We start from the raw sequence: 24,014 nt of genomic DNA, 5'->3' as shown, positions 1-24,014 counted from the left end.
TAATTAAATTGATTCTAAGTAAGGTAATTCTTTACGTAAAATACAGAAGAGTAAATTTTCATAAAACAAATTATCCGTTTGAAGCCTAAGAACTTGATGTCAAATTTTATTTTGCATTGATCATTCCCATCTCTTGATTAATGCAAATACATTTTACTGTCATTATGAATTCAATATATCATTCATATTGGGCTATAATTTCTTTAACGCGCCCGACTGATATAGGTCATACTTTAAGTGATTTCTAATTGAAATCTTTAAAGAACAGGTTCCCTTTTCAGAGTTTATCTTAATTTGTTGCTCATCTTTGTTTTGCCAGCTGTCGAAGGAAAGTCATTGTTGAAAGATATTTTGGGAAAAATACATTTGTTAAACCAAACTCACATAACGGTCTGTGTTCTTAACGCATATCATTAACATATCCTTCCTTTCATCACCAACGTCAGTTTGCTGCCATCAAAAAGTATGTGTGCTTTCATTGAAAATATGAAGTTTATCTCCCGTCCTCCGTATAACGACTGGAGAAAAAAAAATGGAATAACTGTCAATCCCAGTCAAAAGAGACCCGCATAATTTTACGGGCGATTTAGCACAGCCGCATTTTGGGCTAATGATGCACTAGGAGAGAAGATTTTTTTTTCTTTTACAGTCTTTTTTTATCTTTTATTTTTTGTCTGGTACCTAGCGTTTGTGGGGAGAGCTCGTTCCGGCTCGACGAAGCTGGAAGGGCCTTTGTCAATCACGAACCCACAAAAGGAATAATTATGCTGTTAGCATATTTTGAGGCTGTATAGTGTCGTGTGGAGGAAGGTAAAATGCGTATCAGTGGCACGCGCAATGAGAGAGCGGGGAAAGACAATCGCACCGGATAACAAAAGGATGACTTTTTGGTATATAGTGATGTGGCGCGGGGATTTCCATGGCAGCTGCCAACGGCGGGAATGTGGGTTGTCCTGATGGTAGTATGAGATACAACTCTGAGAGTCAGGGTTCAATTCATGGTTCCGCACCGTCGGTCTGTAATTGGCAGCATTACAGCGGTCACGCTATTCAATCGCATGAAGAAGAAAAAAGGGACATAGACGGGAGCGAACTGGATTATTGGATGGTCAATTTGACGTTTCCCACTGAATAGATTTCCACATCGAGTTTAAGGTATAGTTAAGTTGCTGTTGTTCGTTTTGAAGGCAATTTGCTTTTCTATATTTTTGTTCAGCTTGATATGTAAACTATATGCATCAACAAAGATTAAAACAACAAGATGAATTACATCACCAATCATAAGTGACGCATTGTAACTTAACACACCATCAGACATTCTTTTTTTTAGCTAGACATTTTCGATTTTACCCATTTGATTTGACTGTATTCGTTATCCGAATAGCATGTTTGAAGTTTATATCATGAATTCTAAATTGTTTTGTATTGAGGAACAAAATACTGGCATGATCTCTTTTCAAAATCATTTTTCGTCATGTGCAGAAATTGTATAATAATTCATCTCTCTGTTGTCGAAAAATAAATCATATTATGTGATGTACAGAATTACTGAAAGGGTAACTTCCTCATTGTTTTTATTGCAACAATCTGAAGAAAGTGACTGAAATTAGATCAGATTGTATTTGAGCAAAGTTTGTATCCGAGTGTTTAAGACGTTGTGTCTGCCCATCACTATGTAAGATGAAATGATCAAAGATACCAGAAATGTCACATTGCCCGAATTCACGAAAGCAGACCTAACCGAAATCTTGGATGGAGTTAAGGGCCAATAACAGTTTGGGAAATTCGAAACGTTATAGCCATCAACTTAATCCAGATAAATAACCTTTTTGGCCTGTTAAAGTATATACGCTCTCCCTCTCCCTCTCTCCTTCTCTCTCTCTCTCTTTATCTATCTACGTATCTATCTATTTATCTATCTCTTTCACACACGCAGGTATATCACACACACACACACACACACACACACACACACACACACACACACCCACACACACATATATATATATATATATATATATATATGTCCTTTTTGGCCTGTTAAAGTACGCTCTCCATCTCCCGCTCTCCTTCTCTCTCTCTCTCTCTCTCTCTCTCTCTCTTTCTTCATCTATCTATCTATCTCTATCACACATGCAGGTATATTATATATATATATATATATATATGTGTGTGTGTGTGTGTGTGTGTGTGTGTGTGTGTGTATGTGTGTGTGTGTGTGTGTTTGTAATGTCTTACAGATCCAAGTTCTCATTGTTTACAGACAGGACACAGAAAGGACGCTAGATAAAAAAATACTGTTTTTCACGGTGTTTATTTGAGACTAATTTTTCTCATCAAAACTGTACACAAAATGCTTTCGTCATAAGCCAGTATTGCAATTCTAATAAATATTGATTCTATAATACAAGATTGCACGCGCGCATGATGGCACAAGATACAATACGGTCCATTTGACTTGTAAACACATTATAGGATATCTACGCACTGTTCTTACACCAGAACCCCCCTGAGCTTTTACCTGTGACTTGGAGTTCATCGACATCTACTGATGACGAAAGTAACGCGGTAAAGAGCGTGATGGTAGATATGAAGCGGTCAAAGTAATAATAAACGGCGAGGGGTTGTGAAAGAATGAGACTATACATGGGGTCAAGGGACCACACGACCGAGACTTGATTAAGCGCGTAATACATCATCTAGTGTACGTGTAGCTATTGAGCAGATATTACGAGCGCGCCTGCACCACGAAAGCATGATTGCACTATCGACGAGATCGGCACGACACACGCAGTGTGTGGTGTGTGTGTGTGTGTATATGTGTCTGATGGTGTCCTATGCCATGCGTGAGGGAACAATAGACTTATACTCGAGAATGATCAATTAAATTAAACATGAAGGTTTTAGAAACTCAGGCGGTCGTTACGATGTAATAATGAGTGGCAGCGTCATAAAACAACTCACTTGTCAATTCAACACGTAACACTGGAAGTATGTGGTTAAAACATTGACCCTTGACAAACGAAGTGGAAATAAAGGTGGAAAACGAGAAACAGAAAAGTCAAGCAGATAAAAAAAAAGAGCAGACCTACGTCAAACTGAAGAATGAATGCATACAAGTAATGAATGTAGACATGCCGTTGGATAAGAATGTTGTAAAAACGAATAATGAAATAATGTACAGCAATCTTGTTGTCATCACTTTGATTTTCGTCATGTTCGTAAAGTAATCAGTGACACCGATCCACGCTAGAATTGAAATGAAAGAAAAATGATGGGACGGAAATGACTAAAAAACCATGAAAAGCTGAGAGTCAGGAACAGACACACAATTAGTAGATCTCAAAGAGAGACGGCATAAACAAAGAACGAGAAATTTTAGAAGACATAGTAGACGAAGATTGGGGGAAGAGATTCTCGGCGGGAAAGAGAAGGGGATGGTTAAAGACAGAGGCGGAGGGATGCACGATAGGACCGAGGGAAAATATTCCATAGTTCTTCATTACGCCCTCTCTGGCAAAGCTCATTTAATGCAGGGAGGACATCAAAGCGAGCCGACCCTAGCAGAGAATAATGTCAAGCCTTCTGTCTTTCACTTACGCTAATCAACGTGAAATTGATCCATAAAAAATATTCTCCTTTTCTCAATATCTCAGACATACTCTGCGTGACATCCTTTCTATTACGTCCACAGCGGCAGATGTGCGCACCATATTACCACAATTTTACATTAGTCAGAACGGCGTGGGGGGCTTTCTCCCGCTTGTGTGTATGACACAGGCGAGCGTTCAAAACCTCGCGGATGTAAATTGTTATTTACAATTCAAACTATTGATTGAACCATATATACAGTCTACATGCCTAAGCAATATGCAGCCACATCATATTACGATCGTATTGGTCTCCAGCCCTTTTACGTGCCACTACGATTCAATTGCGGATTTCATCCGATATGTACAACAAAAACCTCCGAAATCATAGACCGCATTTCTACGTTGACTTCCTTGCATAAAACGCAGAAGAAAAATGTCACAATTGCTCTATCTAGGTTAGCATGCATTACTTAAAGACGTCGCAAAATATAAGAAATTGCATGTTATGGATAAGTCTGACAAATCGACTCCCTGAACATTTCTGGCTCACATAGCAAATGCTAGTACAGTATACATCAGAATTCTTTAGTGCGATATCAACATCAATTAACGGAAGTATAACAAAAATCTATCTATCGGTCTAGACACGTCTTGTATTCCAGCACGTAACGTATAGTTTATTGTACTTCTTAATATAGACAGCAAAAATTTACATGACGAAATAGGCTACAAGGGAGCACTTTGCTGAAACAATGGAATCGTTCCAACCCTCTTTGTGCAATGTACAAGGGAAAACGAATAAAGCAAGGTGTGTTCTGTGTAATTCTCTTACAAAATCGTCCATATCCAAGATGACTTTATTTCAAAGATTTATCATAGGAGACACTTTTAGAACTATAGGGCTTTTTACACTTGTAAATTTTTGCTTAGTCCCGTACCAACGGTGGGGCTAAGGGGGGCCTTAGCCCCACCGTCTTGGTACGGGACTATCCTTAGCCCACTTTCTGTTTACACTCGTTTTTGCCAAAGTGGGGTAGCCCCACCGATAATCCCGGACTATAGGGCTTTTTACACTTGTAAATTTTTGCTTAGTCCCGTACCAACGGTGGGGCTAAGGGGGGGGGGGGGGGCACAGCCCCACCGTTGGTACGGGACTATCCTTAGCCCACTTTCTGTTTACACTCGTTTTTGCCAAAGTGGGCTAGCCCCACCAATAATCCCGTACTATCTGGCCCTGCAAAATAGCAGGGTTAGCACCGCAATTGCGGTGCCAAGCAAGTGAGTGTAAACAGAACGAAAAAATAATCCGGGGCTAAGCGAGGGAGACGAAGTCCGACCCCCACTGACCAATCAGAAACGAGGTAATCAAGTGCTGCCTGTGCGTGCGTGTATATACGTGTACAGTGCACAGCGTAATCATGAATTTTCATGTGGTTTGGAAAGTACCGGACTAAGAAATACGAGTGTAAAAAGGTCAATTTTCTCCTTAGACCCGGACAAGAGCTTAGTACGGGACTAATTGGCGAGTGTAAAAAGCTGAAAAAATTGGTACGGGACTAACGATAGTCCTGGGTCAGAGAAAGTACGGGGTTAAGAAACACAAGTGTAAAAAGAGCTATAATGTGTCTGTCTAGTCGTTAAACCCTGTATAGAAAATTGATCACAAAAGGTATAGGGGTCAGAGAGTCAAGGCTGAAAGGATGAATACTTTCAGTCACGGTTTATCAAATCTGAATATTTTCTAACAACAATACTTGAAAAAATAAATGTAAGTCTTTATTTAATCGATATCCAATACAATAACAAGTTATTTTGGTATCTGGCATTAATGCAAAATGTTTGTGAATGCGTATATTCTGCCAAAACATAACGGATAGACAAAAACAAACGACAATCACTTATAAAACACCAAAAGAGTAATGTATGGTGTGCGCGAATTAATTACCAAAGTACCTAATGCATTTCTAAAGATACTTTGAATGATCACTTACACCGTTCCACACCGACAGAAGTGTATCAAGGACATGGCATAGGAGCAAGGGAGCTCTGACATGAGCTGATTCCTATATATACGTGACAAATAAAGCTTATTTTTCTCTCCATATCATCTTATTATGATGGGCGATGAGACCGCATTCCTCGCTCATCTCTTGACGAGTTGTCACAACTTGGTCTAAACACTTTGGCCAGTCATTATTTGGCTGGGCTCACAGAGTGGCTGCAAATCACCCTATAGATTGGAAGGGGAAAAAAGAGAAATGAGTGTGCAATGGGGTCCTGACAAGTGATACAGTTAAAACAGGCATGACAGGGAAAGAAATAAAGCAAGAAACAGTTGAATTTCAGTGTGTGTGTGTGTGTGTGTGTGTGTGTGTGTGTGTGTGTGTGTATGTGTGTTTGTATATAATGAGTGTGGCCAAGATTCACAGTGTATAGGTAGAAAATGTCGAAAATGCAAAGGAATGAATTCACACTGAACAAAATGCAGTTGTAATAATTGGCTTTATAGTTGATTTGTTGAAGGCAATCAATTGAAGATTTCAGAAAAAAATGAATGGATTTTTGGATCCTTACTGCATTTTTTTTAATGGGGGGGGGGGGGAGGGTTGTATCGTTTCTTCAGCTGGATATATCATTCGAATCACACGATGCAGAATTCTCAACAGTTTCTCAGTTTCGCACCTTGGCATGCCCGATGCTGCATCATCATCATCAACATCCCATTTCGCCACACTTTCGATTTATCAGCGGAATCTACAGACAATCCAATGACCAAATGTGACCATTAAGACTGTCAAAAGGAAGTAAAGTGACTACTAAGGTTACATAATCACAGTCAAGGCATCAGGAAGGCGGACTTTCCCGGTTATTGAGTAATCACCAGCTGACGGGTTAGAACTCAATGATACCATTGCGCGTTCCTACATTGTGCAACCTTGCCTCCAACGCGCACACACAGGTTCCGTATAACGTAATTTTATTGACCTCTCATGTGAACGGAGTAGTTATATGCAATTCACTTTAAACTCCTTTAAACTGAGAGAAAAGTGAAAAAAACTGTTGGAAATTGAAAGTCCCGAAAGTGGGATATGACAAAGTAACATCCAAGATCACTCGAGTTATGGTAGAATTTTTGAAATGATGACTGCAGCATTCACCGTTATAATATACTTGATAATATCATCGGCATCATTGTCATAATCAACTATTATCATCATGCTAACCACTATGGTAATGTAGGAAGAAAAGTAAGAAAAGCAGAAAAAGGGGAAAGCAACAAAGCTTGGAATACATGTACCTCCTGTCAACTATATTTCATGATTATTTCCCAAGTCTTCACAGCAAACACGGTACAAAACAAAACAATACAAAAGAAAAAAACTTAGCAGAGTCAAAACTTCCCGGATCAGAAGTAAATCACTGATAACGAAAAGTAAATTGGCATACATTTATTTTACTCTTGTATGTTATGATTATCATGAATATATGTTTCTTTTTTATTGCTGTCACAATTACCAACTTACTTCTTTCACGCAGAAATGTGGGGGGGGGGGGGGGCATTTACAATTCCGCAATTCAATGATAATGATAGTAATATGAGAAAATTTGCACAACATTCCCCCCCCCCCCAAAAAAAAAAAAAAATAGCACTTTACAGTCCACTATAAAAGACGTATAGGGTCAATTACAAATTTAAATCATTCATGAATTGCATAATCATCAACATTGGTCTTCAAATAGGTGAGTCTTGAGTTTCGTTTTGAAAGCATCAATGGGGGTTAAGTCCTGAATATGGGTAGGGAAATCATTTCAGAGAAGGGAGACACAAACGGGAAAAAGCCTGATCACCATTACGGTACCATCGAAACATAACGATGGAAAAATATTGGAATGGATTTTTGGAGGGAGAGGTCTGCTCATCGATTGATGAGCTTTATTTCAAATGAGATCTCATTGTGACGACAGAGATGGGTACAATGATTATGCTCAGAGTATTCTATGCTGAGATAGCAGGGGTATCACATTTCATCCCATACACATGCCGCATCCGTTCAGGGGGGCGTTTCATCAACGAGTTCGTCGGAGTTTTCACCGACAAATTTGCTATCAGCCAATCAGACCAAGGATTTCATTAGCTTTTAACAGTTGTCAGTGTAAATCCTTGCGTCTGATTGGCTGATAGCAAATTTGTCGGTGAAAACTCCGACGAACTCGTTGATGAAACGCCCCCCTGATCTGGTTTTCGTTGATCTATTGCACCACCGCGGTGACAACGCACGGAAGCAGACTGGGACGTGAAATAGATTCGAAGTTGTTGCCACATTTTGTTTTCGTTGTTGTTTTTCTTTATCTTGTTTTTCTCTTTCAATATCTTTCTCTCTGTCTCTCTCTCTCTCTCTCTTTCTATCTCTGATCATTAGTGGTATAGCTGACACCCAGATTTTTCTCGGAAAAACACATAAAATAGGATATTTGTAATGAGACTATCCATACAATGATTAGTCACATCGTGGTTACACAGGATATGCTGTCGATTTTTTTCTTCACTTCTGTCTGCATGTGGGGTCCAAATGGAAGCGGGAGAGATTCGAGCTACATGTTCCTGGCCCGCCCACTGATATCCTTCTTAATCAAGCTCTGCTAATTAGCCTAAAAGCTTCACGGCTATATTTTAGAGGCGTCATTATGCACACATATACACTCCAAGCGAAACGAAAACTTAACTTCCTATAATCCTGGATGTATTCAACTTACGTAAAGCCCAAATCACAATGCTACCTTTGAGTTCTCGGAGATTTAACCCGTTGAGGACGGAACTGATTTTGCTACAACATGCATTTCCCATAGACACCCTGCCCCAGTGTACCGGGACTCGTCCTCAACGGATTAAGCGATGCGAAGTATCACCTTGCAACATTAACGTTAACCCTCTTTGCGCTACATTAATTTCCTGACTGTAGCTATGTGTGGGGAATCTGTGCACATTTGCATCATTGGTATACAAAGGTGTTAAAATCCCTTAACCTAGAAATTCGGCCAAAACACTTTCGGAGAAAATGTCGACTACATTGACTTCCATATGGGAAATCTGATGGATATAGTTTTTTTCCTCTTCTTCTTCTTCCCCTCCCCCTTTACTTTGCTGCGGCAAGAGAGCAGTATATACTGTTGCGATTCCTTCATTGGTACAATGTACACAGCGTACCCTAATTCAAGAAAGAGATGGACGAATACAGTTTTCGGAAATTTAAAAAGAAAAAGAAAAAAATTTCTACTGACTGGGCTTGTGTTTGGTATTCGTGGTATTAGGCATCGCATCAAATCAGAAATGGCATCTTTGAAAAGGCTGACATGCGACGTTCTGGCATTCATATGTCAACTCGAAACTAACAACCATATCTTAGGCTGGGTAAACTTGTTACATTACGTAACTGTAACTATAAAAGCAAATTGCTATTAGGACCATAAGCAGTAAAATTGCAATTCAGAAACATGTCAGATTTAACATTTCCAACTTTACGCGTTTGCTCCAGGCAGCTACATTATCCATTCGTCGAAAACAAAAGGAAAATCAACACTTTAAAACATAGAACTCTCTTTGGTGTTGCTAATATTTACGTAGGGAACACTGACAATGTTAATTAGGAAAATCAGAACAAAATGTACAAAACCGTCAGATATTTGTCAGACAAAGCAATAACAACAGTAATTAATGACAAATCATTACAAATCATCCTCCTGTGGCGTTCCCTCACGCAAACGCTCCGGTCCTTGTCACAAGGTGGCGCTCTTCAGACTCGATGATACTTGATCGACTTTGCTCGTTCCTTCTCCATCTTCTCCATTACTTTCCGCTCGTGTTCTCGTTGCTAGGGGCGACCGGCAAAGTTGACACCGAGGCGCATGTACATGCCATTTAAGGGATAGGGGTGTTAAGTGGGAGGGGAAGGGAGAGGAGGAAAAAGGAGAAAGGGGAAGGGGAAGGGGAGGGAGGAGAGGTGGCACATTTCCGTCACCGCAGGAGGAACAAAGAATAAACACGCGGTTCGGCAGGCAGGATCACAACGTGGAGGAAAGACACGGGGGGGGGGGGGGGGGGGGATGTGGATCGAGGATTTACAGGGTACGATTTAAATTGGTGAATGGTGACGTTCACAGAGGATGACAGCAAATGGAAAGAGACGTAGAGTGATGGGAAGGGGTGGTTGTAACGATTGGGTTAAATGAACAAGTGCATAGGTTCACAAAGACATGAGGATCAGCGGTAGGACAGACCGACATGAGTAAACGTATAACAGACGGACGAAGAGAATCGAAAGAGAAAGGGGAAAATAAATCTTGTGAATACACACATCGCCGAGATTTGTTAAATGTTGAGGCCAATATTCAGTAAAAACTGTCAAATTGCACAGACAAAATGAATAATATAAGTAATAAGGTGCTATAAGGAGCATGAAAAGTAATACATCTACCTCAGAAACACGGAAGATGACGTGTTTTCGAGGCAGTCTTCATCATAGTCACATTTACCATGGTGTCTCTAAAGGACGAAGCCTTGTTCAAGATTCAGATTACAGCCCATCATGGTTTAGTTATTTAGTAAACAAAAGTGCCGAACACTTCCTACTTAGAGAAAATATTGCATGATATGGCACGCTTCCCCATATGAAATTCATGTGAGATGCAATGTAGTATTGATGAAGGCTAATGAAAGAAGACCTCTCAGTTTGATATGCCATCATTGACTGTGTGAGTTGAGAAATTTAATGAACGACTACAATGAATCACTTGATTGTCTTCTCCGTTTTTCATTAGGGAGCTTTAGATTTGCGACGCGGACGTCTGAGACGACGATTGCGTTGGACGTTCTCCTCTCCCTGCGTCGTGTTGAAAAAGTAAATTTAGATTACGCGGAGATGCGACCTATGTTAAAAGTAAAATGGCGCCCCCATAAGATTACGATCGGTGCATCAAGTAGCTCTCTTGCTCTATATACATGTACGTCGTGAATTGTGCGGACATAAAAATAGCCCAGAACGCGCAGTAAAAACTCAGACGACGCGAGCTATAAATACACCGATTTTGATAAGCAATTTTGCGCATGTTCAAAACAGTTTTTTTCCCCCTCTGAACGTCCGCGTCGCGAAAATTCAAAGCTCCCTATTGATTTATCCAGAGCGGACGCTGTTGAATTGGCAAATTGGAATGAAAGATGTCAGGATCACCCGCAGGAGCATTGCATAATGAGAACAACGTAACGAGCGAGTCGTTTAACTATGCCAACATCATGATAATTATATGAACACATGCATTTTCATTCCCCTGACGACTAAATTTCAAAGTGATTGTTTCTTGGCTTGAACACGAACAATGTAGGCATGACTGTGAAAACATCAACTGAGCTGTGCATAGGGCGATGGGACATAGTGGATTGTTTATGATAAATTTGATGCATTCCTACAATGTTCAGTAATATATAAATGAGTAGTAGGACCTACATAAGCAGAATGTGTTGTTGTTTTTTCGAACCAGGCTTAAAATAAGCGATGGAAGTTGTAGCTACAATCAACATCACATCAGGCCACATTCATTAACCTAACCAAACACACAGATTGATATTGGCAACCGCTTATAGACAAGCCACGCCCACAATATTCTACTCACATACTCAAACGTTCCATCGACTACTGTATAGTATAGATGCACGTAGGGACACACACACAAACATACACACATGTTTTACATAAAAAGAGATCGCTGGGTGAACCACTAAAAAGTGCAGCCATCGATGTCATGTTGTCATAATGATAGCAATAAAAAACAAACAATTTCTGCCCTGAAAAGATCACTTTCATCAGCAATATGATGTAGTTTATCTAAAGACTTTACATCATACACTTCAGTAAGTTGGTAACTGTGAAGTCAATGTGAAGGCAGAGCATAAAGAAATCTGACAGAAATAAAGTAAGAAACAGAAGAAGAAGAAGAAGAAGAAGAAGGGAAGACAAGGAAGGATGGAAAAACGCAGTGGAGGAGAAGTGGAATATCGAGACGGAGGAAGAGAGACATGGTGAAGAAGAAATAACAGAAAGAAAATACTCCATGTTCGACTGACGATAAGATGATTGTAAGAGCTGCAAGGAAAATACAGAAAATTCAACAGGATGAATGTGAACTCAAGGGCGTCCTCCAGGTAGGCTCGTACAGGGAAAAACCTGGACATTACACAGTATGGTACCATTCTCTAGCCATTCGTGGTGTTACTGTTAGGTCCCCAATCTCACCTTCAAGGGGATCAGCTAATCACCATTTAATCCCAGATGTCAGAGGATTTAGATCGGACTAGGCCTGAGGGCAGTTGCATCCATCCTGATCTATTTTGAGCGAACTTTTCCTGCAAGTGACACGTGGTTAGTATTATAGCGCTGACTGTCAGAGAGGACTTCCTGAATGGACACAAGTCGTGATTCCATGCTGTTTTCGTGACAATAATGTTATTGGATGCAGTGGAATATGAATAAGACGGGGAAAGTGTTGTGAAGGAATTGATATGATGATAAAGTTTGGTGCATGGGGCGATTAAGGGGTCATTTCATGGATAGAGAGAATGATTTGGAATGACAACGTACGTGATGGAACACGCGAGAAAAGTGCGAGCAATCATGAGCAATGTGTCAAATTTTAAATACTATTGCTATCATAATGATATCAGGTATTAGAAACTTTACACCAGGAATAAAAAAACTCACACACAACTATGTCTGGCAGTAAAATTTCCCGCAGACTGAGAAACACTGTGTGTGCACAATCGTAGTAGTGAGTGCATGTAATAAAGAAAGTGTAATTTTCTTGGTCTCTGCCAAGCAATATGTGGGATCATTTTCATCCGTCTTATTCGAAGAAGTTGTTTTCTTCGGAATGGTTCACACGGTCAAGTGCAGTTGATGTATGTGGAGCAGGTGGCTTGCTGACGGCGCCCTCACTGTCGAGAGTGAAGCAGTTTATGCTGAAAACTCGCACAGATACACACACACACACACACACACACACACACACACACACACACACACACACACACACACACACACACACACACACACACACACACACACACACAAACGCAAATACAAAAGAAGGTATTGCTCAAAATGTTGAAAATACTGAGAAAAATGCCAATATAGATTTCGATTTACTATCTGGAGCGAAATTTTTAGAAAAGTTAAGTGAAAGATTATTTCTAGGCCTATTTGCCCACAAACGTGGCGGGACTGAAAGAAGAAATCCACCCCAGCATAGATAAACTTCAAAGGAAAGAGAAAATATCCCCTACAGAATTATACAAAAAATGACAAAAATCGGATAAGAAATAACAAATATATGACATTTTGAAATTTCACATTTTTTTCGGAAAACATTTCCTGACCAGTCCTTATGCATATTCAAATGAGCGAGTTGATGATGTCATACCCTCACAGTTTTTCGTGTATGTTGTACATGAAATTCGGGAAAAAAATATATTCAGCTAAAGAAAGTAAGAGCATTTTCCTATACAAAGATATATCAGAGTTAACATTTATTCTTTTTTATTTTGGGTGGTTTTAAAAGAAATTGTATATCTATATAGCGGAAATTGAAAAGTATATCTATATAGCTGAAATATGAGATTTTTGTCATGTTTGTACATGAAATGAATAAGAAATTGTGAGAGTATGACATCGTCAACTAAACTGATTTGAATATTCATAAGGAGTGGTCAAGAAATGATTTCTGAAAAAATGTGAAATTTCAAAATGTCATATCCTCCTTATTTTTTATCATTTTTGTATCGTTCTGTATAAGGGTATTTTTCCTCTTTTCTTTGAAGTTCATTTATTTTGGGGTGGATTTCCTCTTTGAATAGATGATTAAGTAAGGCGGAATACCTTTTCCCCCCTTCCTATACAGTGAGAATGATCCACAAGGATACGATTGCGCAATGTGCTCATGAAGAAGGGAGAAAAGTTTGATACCTTTAGCTACCCACCTGCGTGCCTTTAAGCAAGTTGTTTTAATGTCTTACAATAAAGTCTGTTTTTGTCAGAATGAATGGCAAGCGATGCCTTTCAATGGTCGTACTACACACCGGAGGGTCATTCAAAGTTCAGTCCGCGGTCAAATCGCGGAGGTCGAATTTTCATGATTTATTGGCTACTGGGGAAATATTCTTCGTATTTTTTATCATCTCAATAAGGAGACTTCTGAAATGTAGGTCTTTTTATCTCCTTTGCATATTTTTTTTTTATAAGTAGAAAATACTCATAGCATCACGTATTCATGGTCATTGAAATGAGGACCATGTTGTAAACCACAAGTAATACAGTTTGTATTGGCATCGTTTTGAAAAGCTCATGACATGGCTTTTCTCGCTGAGAAATACTTATCAGCTTCACTTTTACTTGACTCCGCGTGTGAAGTGTGCTCCACTTATATGTTTTCGTTGAATTGAATTGAAAAAAAAAAGTTGTCACACACTTCGACAACAGGTAGTAAGTCTGGTATGTTTTCGTTGTCATTGTTGAGATTGTATTGTTACTGTTATCATCCCCATCGTCATTGTTTTTATTAAGAATTATTGTTATCATTACCACAATTTTATTATCATATTTTAATCACTGCTATACGGAGTGTACTACTGCTACTGCTACTACTACTACTACTACTACTAATAATAATAATAATAATACAACTCCTACTGATGCCACTATGATACTACTATATACGTACATTTAGTATTATACTTTATGACTTGTCTTTCATCTTATTAAAAAATATGCCGGTAAATTGTCAAATGTATACTTTGTCTTTAAATCAAGTATACTATTTTTGTTAGATGTCAATTGAATTTAACTCAGTACTACCAGTACTACAACTTTCTCCTATTACTTTTATTTCAATTATACTTTCATCATCAGAAGCAGCAGCGGCAGCATGTTAAACTATCTTTGTCTCCCGCATGCTGTTGCCTGGTGCTCGAGGCGGGAGCACACTGTAGCTAGAGTTCATTTATTGGAGGTGCGAGCAGTACAGGAGCAAGAATAGGATGACTGGCAAACAGCTACCTTAGAGGGCAGTATATAGGTTTCTGGTTTGCGCAACGCTGTGTATGTCTACTCCAGCCAGCGGAGAAAATGTAAATGAGGCAGAATGAAAATGTATACAATTTTAGTAAGTGACAGAAGTAAAAGTGGTATTTCTTCCGAAGAAAATAATCAACTGAAATGATAACGAAAAACTATGAAAATGATAGTCATCCTCAGGAAAGCAGGCAAGCCGGGAATCTCATGATGAAAATGATGAGTATCAAAACATCGATCGAGCTCTTTTCTTAAACCATGCGATTTTATGGAAACTTGATGAAAAGGAAGTGAAAATTCGTATGCATTGACTTGGAGGAAAATGTCAGTATAACCATTAGATTAAGTAGGTGATGAATCTAATTATCTGGTACAAGAGCATCCAAAATGTAACTGGGGGACTTCCCCATACTACCTCGTACAGATCTGAGACCTCTATAAAAAAAAAGTGAATGAATGAATGAATAGATAAATAAATTAACGAATAAATGAATGAATTAATTAATAAATAGATAAATGATGGATATATACATGAATAAATGAATAAATAAATAGAAGTTGAATGCACTTTATAGAGGGCTGATAGACTCCTGATACCCACTCACATTTAAATCGCGACATACGCACTTATCATACAAACACAAACACACATACACATACAAAACAATACGAACACGTCCCGCTTATTTCAAAAGCTCAAGCAGTAACCGACATAAAGTGATGATTATACATGATGGATGAACTTTACAGATTGTTAGGTTAACGTTATCATGATAATATTGCTGATAAATGTTGAGTCACATTATTATCCTCTAAGTATTAAAGTAAAAGAGTATATCCGTCAACAATCGCGAACAAACAGAATTATTCTCGCCATGATTTGAATGCCGAAATGAACTGGTCCGAGATTTTTAAACAGATAACAGGAACACCTAAATGCAAGCAAATCATTAAAACGGCTTGAACTGGAATCATTAAAAATGAACGTCCCACTCTCGCGACATACATGTCACTTGCATACATCTCTCCTGTATCGAAAGTGCCTCTGTCATAATTTTCACATTTTCGCAAAAGTTGTATGCGTTCATGCTCCTTCAGAACAATATGCCAAAAGTATCGTAATAATACTCTTATGTGTAAGATTCCCAGAATTTACAAGCTATGCTTCTCTTGTGAATTCCTCTTTTCCATAAGAGTAACAAAATGAAAATTGTATTGATTACTTGTTTATTTATCTAAAAACAAAGTTGATATTATTATAATTGTATCCATGTTGCGTTGAAACTTATGTGATTCAAAGTTCCTTAAAATATCACGTACTCATGTAAGCGTTATGTATATATTGCTTTGTATTACTTTATGTGGAAATAAAAATCACTTGAATTGAATTGAAGATAGAGGAATGTGAATCCTCCAAGCGACTTTGAAAAGTGCCAGAAAAAGAAGGAAAAAAATGCAACCACAAGAACTTTCACACACGAAAAATTTCGTTCACGTGGCTAATACAGTCTCGAGGTTTTGGCAGGATGTTGTTATCATACTGCCGTTGAATCTTGATAATCGGTCGGCTTTTCAACCTCCATTATAGGCAATAGATTCCCTACGTTAAAATTCCCTCGTCATTTGTTTTGCAGATATCAACAAATAAGGGATATATGAATTAGCAAACGCACAAGCTAATTTATAGAAATAACAAGATGCAAATGAGTCGTTATCATGGAACCCGTGTAAATACGGGCAGTGTGACAGTCGGTGGGAGGGAGACTGGTCGCTATACGTAATGCTGCAGCACTAACGAGCTCGAATAGTTCCAGCCGTTAAATACAGGATGACGCTATAATAGGGTATGTATGGAAGACATGATACTCTAGAGCATGCTGTAAACATGCCATATATAGGTGACAAAATCTCTCTATATCAGAACAAATCTACTGTGAAGAACAGAAAGCTCGGATGGGTTGTGACAAGAAAATGAAAGCACATGATTGACGCAAATAACGTTACGAATTACTAGTACAGTATATTATATCATGGATCTTTACACTATTATAGCGGAAACTGAATCTAAGAAAACATGAGTCATTTCAAATCATGACTCTCGGTCACCCTTTCGCTTCTCTATTTTACTGTGCCAATGATGGTATTTCTGTATAATGAATTATCAAAGGAAATTTTTGACAAATCTGTTATTAGCAAATTACATTTGGTCAAAATAAACATGTTCTGGGACACTGAAATTGTATCTGAAAAGATACAATTTTGTCTCAGTCTTTCGAGTCTGATGAACAGGAATTAATGACAGGCATCTTAGCGTCTGGTTCGTTCAGCATTTTTTTGACATCTGATACTTGCTTGCAGTATACAAAATGTTGTTAATTACCTGATTCATTCTGAGAATACTAAAGTTCGGAATACAGACACCTCAAAAATACACGGCTAACTTTATCAAATGGGTGCTGTGAAGACGAGTTCTCGTAACATCAAAATACATTTATATAGAATAACTAGCACAAAAATAGAAAAATGAGCTCGAGTTTGTAGAATCAATAACGCCCTTCTTGCAACAAGGAGACAAACAGCAATTTATACCTTGCACTCGTCTGCACGTAGTCGATAATAAACGACAGTAAACAGGATAAATCAAAGAAAACAAAAATCAATCAATCACATGAATTCTTCTGCTTATCGTTGTTCTTCCGTGTCATGACCTCGATAGAATTCCAATTCAGTGGAACATTAATTTGTCGATGTTTTAATCCACTATTACGCTGCATTTTTCATGAGGTAAGAAAGACTACATTACTCATGAAGCATACGGAAATACCCACCTGTCTGATCTGCTCTTGCCGCTGCGCAATCAGCTGCTCGGCGGTGACGACCCTTTGACCCCCGTCGCGCAACTTCCGCCGGACGTGCTGGGCGACTAGGCAACTGATGAAGGCGCTGAGACCGCAGAAGAAGCTCTCACCACCAGCGATGCCAAGAGCCACCAGGATCCTGAGATCGAAATGATCCTGTGTGTCAAGGAGAACGTCCACAGTTGCATTGATTATTGGTATAATTGTCATCATTACTATTGTTATCATAATTGTCATAATTATAATCATGTTATTATTATTTTATTATCATTATCATCATCATCATATTTATTATTACCACCACCATCACCATCACTGCTGTCACTGCCGTCATTATCATCATTTTTTATCATCATTGTCATCTTACCAAAACTTAAATTGACCTCATCATTGTGAGCATTGTTCCCCTTTGAAGCCCTGTTATTGCTTTTAGAAAAGCAATGCCAATTAAAGCCCTTTTCTAATCATGGCCAAAATAAGATGAAAATAATAACAGCATTGATGGTGATGTAACGCTGACAATCAACAGCAATCATAGCAGACTCGAGTGGGGGACGATACACTTAAACTGTAAGGGCCGAATTCATGAAGGTGGTACAAATGAAACCATGGTTTAAACCATGGACAAAAACCATGGAGCGCCAAGTGTCGCATGGAATATTTCGTTACGAAATCAGTCATTTCGTCGATGAAATGATTATTTTGTAACCAAATAACAAAATTTTGTAACTAAATGAACATTTCGTCCACGGAATGATAATTTCGTTAACGAAACGGTCATTTTGTTGACGAAATGACCCATTTCGTAACGCAATATTCCCTGCGACACTTGGCGTTTCCTAGTTTTTGTCCATGGTTTAAACCATGGTTTCATTTGTACTACCTTCGTGAATTCGGGCCTAAGAGGTTATGCCCTGCCGGGTTAAGTGAGACTATGTAAGAGAAATAAAATCATCAATCATCATCATTGTTATCATTATCACCTCCGGGGCTCTCAGCACAGTTTAGATGCAGAAGACGAAGAGGATGAGGAGAACTGAGAAAAGAGACGTCAACGGCTATTACTAAGCTTAAATATCAACCATAAACATACAGAATAACAAGCAAATAAGTAAACAAACGAATAAATGAATAAATAAATAGATAGATGAATTGATATATAGATAGATAGATTAATAAATCAATAAATTGAAGAATTAATAAATAGATAAAAAAATCCCGACCAGACATGATGCTCCCACCCGTGCCATTCCATCCAACCCTCATCACAGTGGCTGCTGCCCTCTCAGGGTGATCAATCCGATCATTTTACCTTCAGGAATATCTGTCCATCCGTGGTGTGATTGACAAGGCCCAGGCGTAAGAGCTGCATATCGATGATGCCCACCGTGAGACTGATGAGCGAGAAGGAGGCGAAACAGAAAATCTGACGGACAAAACAAAAAGGAAGAAAAAAAATTATTAACGGTGAATGCCACAGATTAACATTATGGTTTGAACAATGCAGAATATGAGCATTTTATATTCGTTGTTTGATACTAGTGATTCCTAAAATGCGGATAAAACACATCATTGCAGTTTGTACAGACTAGTATTGATTATGAAGTCATTGAACTATGTTTTATGTGACGATACAAAATGCCAACACCGACTCTTTAAGCATGCATCTGCTATGTGAACTTGTCTTTTGTGTTTGGTGCGTGCGCGCGCGCACGCACGTGGACTTCGGACGTATCAACCACGTTGTTTTCACTCCATGCTTTGGTAAAATTGAAAAGAGAATATCTATAAACATTAAAGAGTGACTAAGATTATCAATAAAGTGGTAAAATATGTAATTATGCATATTACATAAGGAAAACCTGATGTCAGCAAAGGAAGAGATTATTAGTGATTAGTATATATTAGTCATTAGTCTCTCATTGGTCGATTAAAGTACGAATTGACGATGCCGTGACTCAGTGGAAACGAATGGAAGAAGACATTCAGTGATCGATGGATGAGTCCTCCACATTAATACTCCCATTTATGATGCTTTGTTTGAGGTAGAAAGACATGCACTCTTGTAATCAGATCGAGATTTACAAAAATATGATTTGTGAAATAAACGGAAAACAGCTGATTTTAATCATGATGAAACAATCAGACACTTTGCCGTTATTACAAACCCAAACAAACTGTAAATAAATCCATGCATTCAAGTTCAGGTTCAATGACACATATTTCCAGCAAATATGAATATAATGAGTACAAGTAACATGCGATCAATTTGAATTCATTTTGAATCAATTTGAATTTATTCATTAATTCATTATTTTCCATCTCCAACAAAATAATGTAAATGCAACTTTTTTTTCCTTAAGAGAAAATAAGTGCTTATTATGACACTACAAATTCATAACGGCCACTAACACTATACAAATACAATTGATCTGAACAAGAGAAATATCATCCGCCACATATTTTGGTCAAATTAGTTCACATCATGCACCTAAAGTTTAATTTCCGTCGTGATCTATGTCTTTCATCATTTTATATGCCTGACTTACCGTGTATGGTGTTCTCCGCTTTGCTGAAACCAGACCGAAAACTCCGCAGAAGAAAAACTGCAAATAAAAATAAAAGGTATATAGAAGCAAAACTGACTTGATTTGATCCTCATTGCGTGTGTTTGTTTGGATGATATGCAATGCAAATTAAACTTGATTGCAGTATGCATTTTGTATGCATATCGTACACACACACACACACACGCACACACACACGAAGATACCGGCCGACTACTATACAGTGTACACGCAAACAATGCCACAGTTTAATGTGTGTTAAATCACATACATTTTACTGTATAATAATTATGTAAAGATGGTTCATATCTTCTGAGAATATTATCTACATTAGGGGCCTATTTGAATTAGTCATTACAGAAAAGAGAATATTCGAATATACTAACGAAACAAAGTTTTACATGGTTAATGTCTCAATATACAGTAAAGTGGTAAACGTCGTGGAAAGGTATGCTCAGGTAGGTGGTTAATTCCATCTCCCTGGTGATACTGAGCATAAACCCCTTCTGCATGTTATTCTCCGTAATGTGGCACCAGGGAAGTTTTTTTTTGCTTTTTGATGATTAATTAAAAACAAAAGTGCCGCCATGAGCTTTTAGCCTGCATATTACTATTACTCTTTGTGTACATGATGGAGAATGTGGAATGGTCACCTGACGCAAATGATGTTAATAGTATGTATAATTATTTTTTTGATTAAGTTTTCAAATGTTTACAATTTTTGTTTTCCTAAAAGAGTATGTTACAAAAAATAATCTAAGAAAGGTAAACCATTGATAACATATGAAATTCGTAAGTTGTGTAAAAGAAAGTGTCGTTTGTATAGATTATTTGTAAAGAATCCGAGTGAATATCATGAGACTGCATGGGTATAAGAAATGTCGAAACAAAGTTACAAATATGATTAAACTTGCCAAAAAACAATATTATGTCGGACAGTTAAACAAATGTAATGGAAGTACGAAAAAAACTTGGAATATTATTAATAAAGCAATGGGCAAAGAAATTAACACATTCAAGTGCAGTGGTATATCAAATTGTGAGAAAGTATCTGATAAGAAAGAAATATGTGATGTTATGAATAAGTATTTCGTTGATATTGGATATGATTTAAATTCAAAGTTTACACAAGATCTTACTGATGATTTTATGCAATATGTGAAAGTAAATGAACGCACTATTCATTTTAACCCTGTTACTGAGAAAGAAATCACAGACATAGTTTGTAATTTAAAACCAACTACCAGTGCCGGATATGATGATATTCACATAAAAGTTGTAAAGAGAGTTATACATGTGATAGTAAAACGTTTGTGTTCGATATTTAACAAGTGTTTTGAATTTGGTATTTTCCCAGAAAATATGAAAATTGTTAGAGTGATTCCTGCGTTTAAAAGTGGAAGTCCGGAACTTGTTTGTAATTATCGGCCAATTTCAGTCTTGCCAGTATTTTCAAAAATATTAGAAAAGTGTATATACAATTGTCTTTTTAATCTTCTTACACAGTGCAATATAATACATGAAAATCAATATGGTTTTAGGCCGGGCCACTCCACCACATCTGCAATGGTGAATTTGGGCATGAAGTTGTAACTGCAATTGAGAATAAAGAAAATATGATTGGTGTATTTCTTGATTTAAGTATAGCGTTCGACACGCTTGATCGTAGTATATTGGTACATCATTATGCATATGGAATTAGAGGATTACCATTACAATTGCTTAAGAGTTATTTGTGTGAACGTAAACAATATGTAATCATCTGTAATGATAAATCGACTAATTCAGGCATAAGATGTGGAGTGCCCCAGGGCTCTATTTTGGGACCCTTACTGTTTTTGTTATATATTAATGACATTTTAAATGTTTCTGAAATTTTAAAGCTTATTCTTTTTGCTGATGATACAAGCATATTTTTTTTTCACACAAGAATATTTTAGAGTTATAAATTATTTTGAACCAAGAACTTACTCTGATGACAAAGTGGTTTTATTCAAATAAACTTACAATTAATGTTCAAAAAACTAATTATATGTTATTTACCAAGAGGAAATGTAATATTGATAATTTTTCTGTCAATATCTGTGCCTCTCAGGTAAAACGTGTGTCGGCTTTGAAGTTTTTAGGATTAATACTTTATGAAAATGTTACCTGGAATGCTCATGTAAATAACCTTTGTAATGTGTTGGCAAAGAATATTGGTGTTATGTATAAATTAAAGTCAATGCCTAAAGCGTTTTTAAGAATGATTTATAATTCAATTGTTTTACCACATTTGTCATACGGGATTATAATTTGGGGCAAAGCATCAAAAACCCAGTTGAACGGAGCTTGTGTCTTACAAAAACGTGCGATACGTATATCGTACACCATGCTTCATATCTTGCCCATTCAAAACCAATCTTTCATTTGTATAAGATTCTGCAATTTTATATTTATCTTTTACAGTTGGGTATTTTTATGTATTCATGATACAAAAAGTTACTTCCAGAATCCCTTTTAGATTTTTTTTTCGCTGAACTGCACTATCCATGATTACGGAACAAGAAATTCTACAAACTATCATCTATATCACGTGCGCACCTCATTTTTGAAAAATTCAGTTATATATCAGGGCCCTCTTACATGGTATTCTATCCCTAGAGAAATTAAAGCCTCCAAATTTAATATAGTTTCAAAATTAAATATAAACAATTTTTATTGGAAGATTACAAACATAGCTAATTCAAGGCGTATTTTGTTGTTGCTATTTTCTGTGTTATCGTCCATACCTCCGCAGTTTTGTTTTGTAATGACTGCATTGTTTTTATTTGTTCTGTTTTGTCAACTTAACTGACATTTTTTTCTTTCTTAAATCTGTCAAAGGTATGTATGTTACAGTACAATGGGTCAGCTACTCACAAGGGCTTTTTCCTTTCTTGCTGCATCCCCCACCAATGGCATTGGTTTTGTATGTAGTCATACCGCCACATTATTTCTAATCGTATGTTGTATGTCCTATGAATTTTTCTCTTTTTGTATCTCATTTTGTACATTCATGTTTTATTGTAAGCTCTGTATATTTTCAATGCTTGGTGCAAAATAAACTAAACTGAAAATAAACTAAACTGCATAAAATGTGGAGATGCTTACACACACTCCGCTCCAAATAGGTGATACTGTGTGCGCGAGCCAAATCTGCACGCGACTGTACAGGATTACTCCAACCACTACGCTGGGGAGGCCCAAGATCATGTGGGGAACGGAGAGCAAAACAAGAGCAACAGTGACGGAGCAACATCGTGGGCAGGCTAGACCAGGCTTCTTTTCCCCCTCCTGTGAAGTGGTTGATTCCGTTGTTGACACCATAGCGCCGGGCGAGGTGTTTGCATTCGTCATCTAGCCTTCGGTGAATGTGCGTGGCGCCGCAGACTGTGATCTCTGATTTCAGTCTGGATGTGGAAGGAAAATGAGAATACCATTTCACAGTGAACAAAATCCCGAAAAAAAATGCATTCATAATGGTTGTAATTATAGAAAAGAATGTCTATTGTAAATAAAAAACGATAACTATTTTGAATTTTCCCTCTATTTTTGACCTCACAAATTACTACGATATTTTGGATTTGATTATTGATTCTATGTTGTAGACACGTCCGTCATACAGTTATGTAAATCGAATTTAAGTCTCGAATTTTACCCCGAGGCCTCGATCCATGTCAAGCTGCTGCTTATGATCGCAGTCTCCTGCTTTCCTGTGATTATAATAGCTATAAATGCTCAATTTCAAAATCAATTCATTTAAATCCCCCTCTTTTATTTTTTTCTTCTGAAATTCGTTTACTGTAACGACATGACATACTCTGAATGAATAATCAATCATTATTTACATAACTTACAACT

General features: G+C 37.7%; 1 protein-coding gene across 1 annotated transcript; it reads right to left on the bottom strand.

Annotated features, from left to right (window-relative positions):
• Nucleotides 1-9,335: 9,335 nt before the first annotated feature.
• Nucleotides 9,336-23,502, bottom strand: LOC139723871 (transmembrane protein 196-like). Its single transcript, XM_071635076.1, has 5 exons — nucleotides 23,265-23,502; nucleotides 20,115-20,171; nucleotides 18,878-18,991; nucleotides 17,536-17,721; nucleotides 9,336-9,463 (listed from the first exon to the last, which is right to left on the bottom strand). Exons 1-5 carry the CDS (start codon nucleotides 23,478-23,480, stop codon nucleotides 9,386-9,388), a joined length of 651 nt encoding a protein of 216 aa, XP_071491177.1. The 5' UTR covers nucleotides 23,481-23,502; the 3' UTR covers nucleotides 9,336-9,385.
• Nucleotides 23,503-24,014: the final 512 nt, after the last annotated feature.

The sequence above is a fragment of the Diadema antillarum genome, unplaced genomic scaffold (genome assembly GCF_040938485.1).
Source record: "Diadema antillarum isolate AM-2024a unplaced genomic scaffold, OU_Dant_1.0 scf00000201, whole genome shotgun sequence".
Classification (NCBI taxonomy): domain Eukaryota; kingdom Metazoa; phylum Echinodermata; class Echinoidea; order Diadematoida; family Diadematidae; genus Diadema; species Diadema antillarum.
This window is presented reverse-complemented; position numbering and strand designations above follow the sequence as displayed.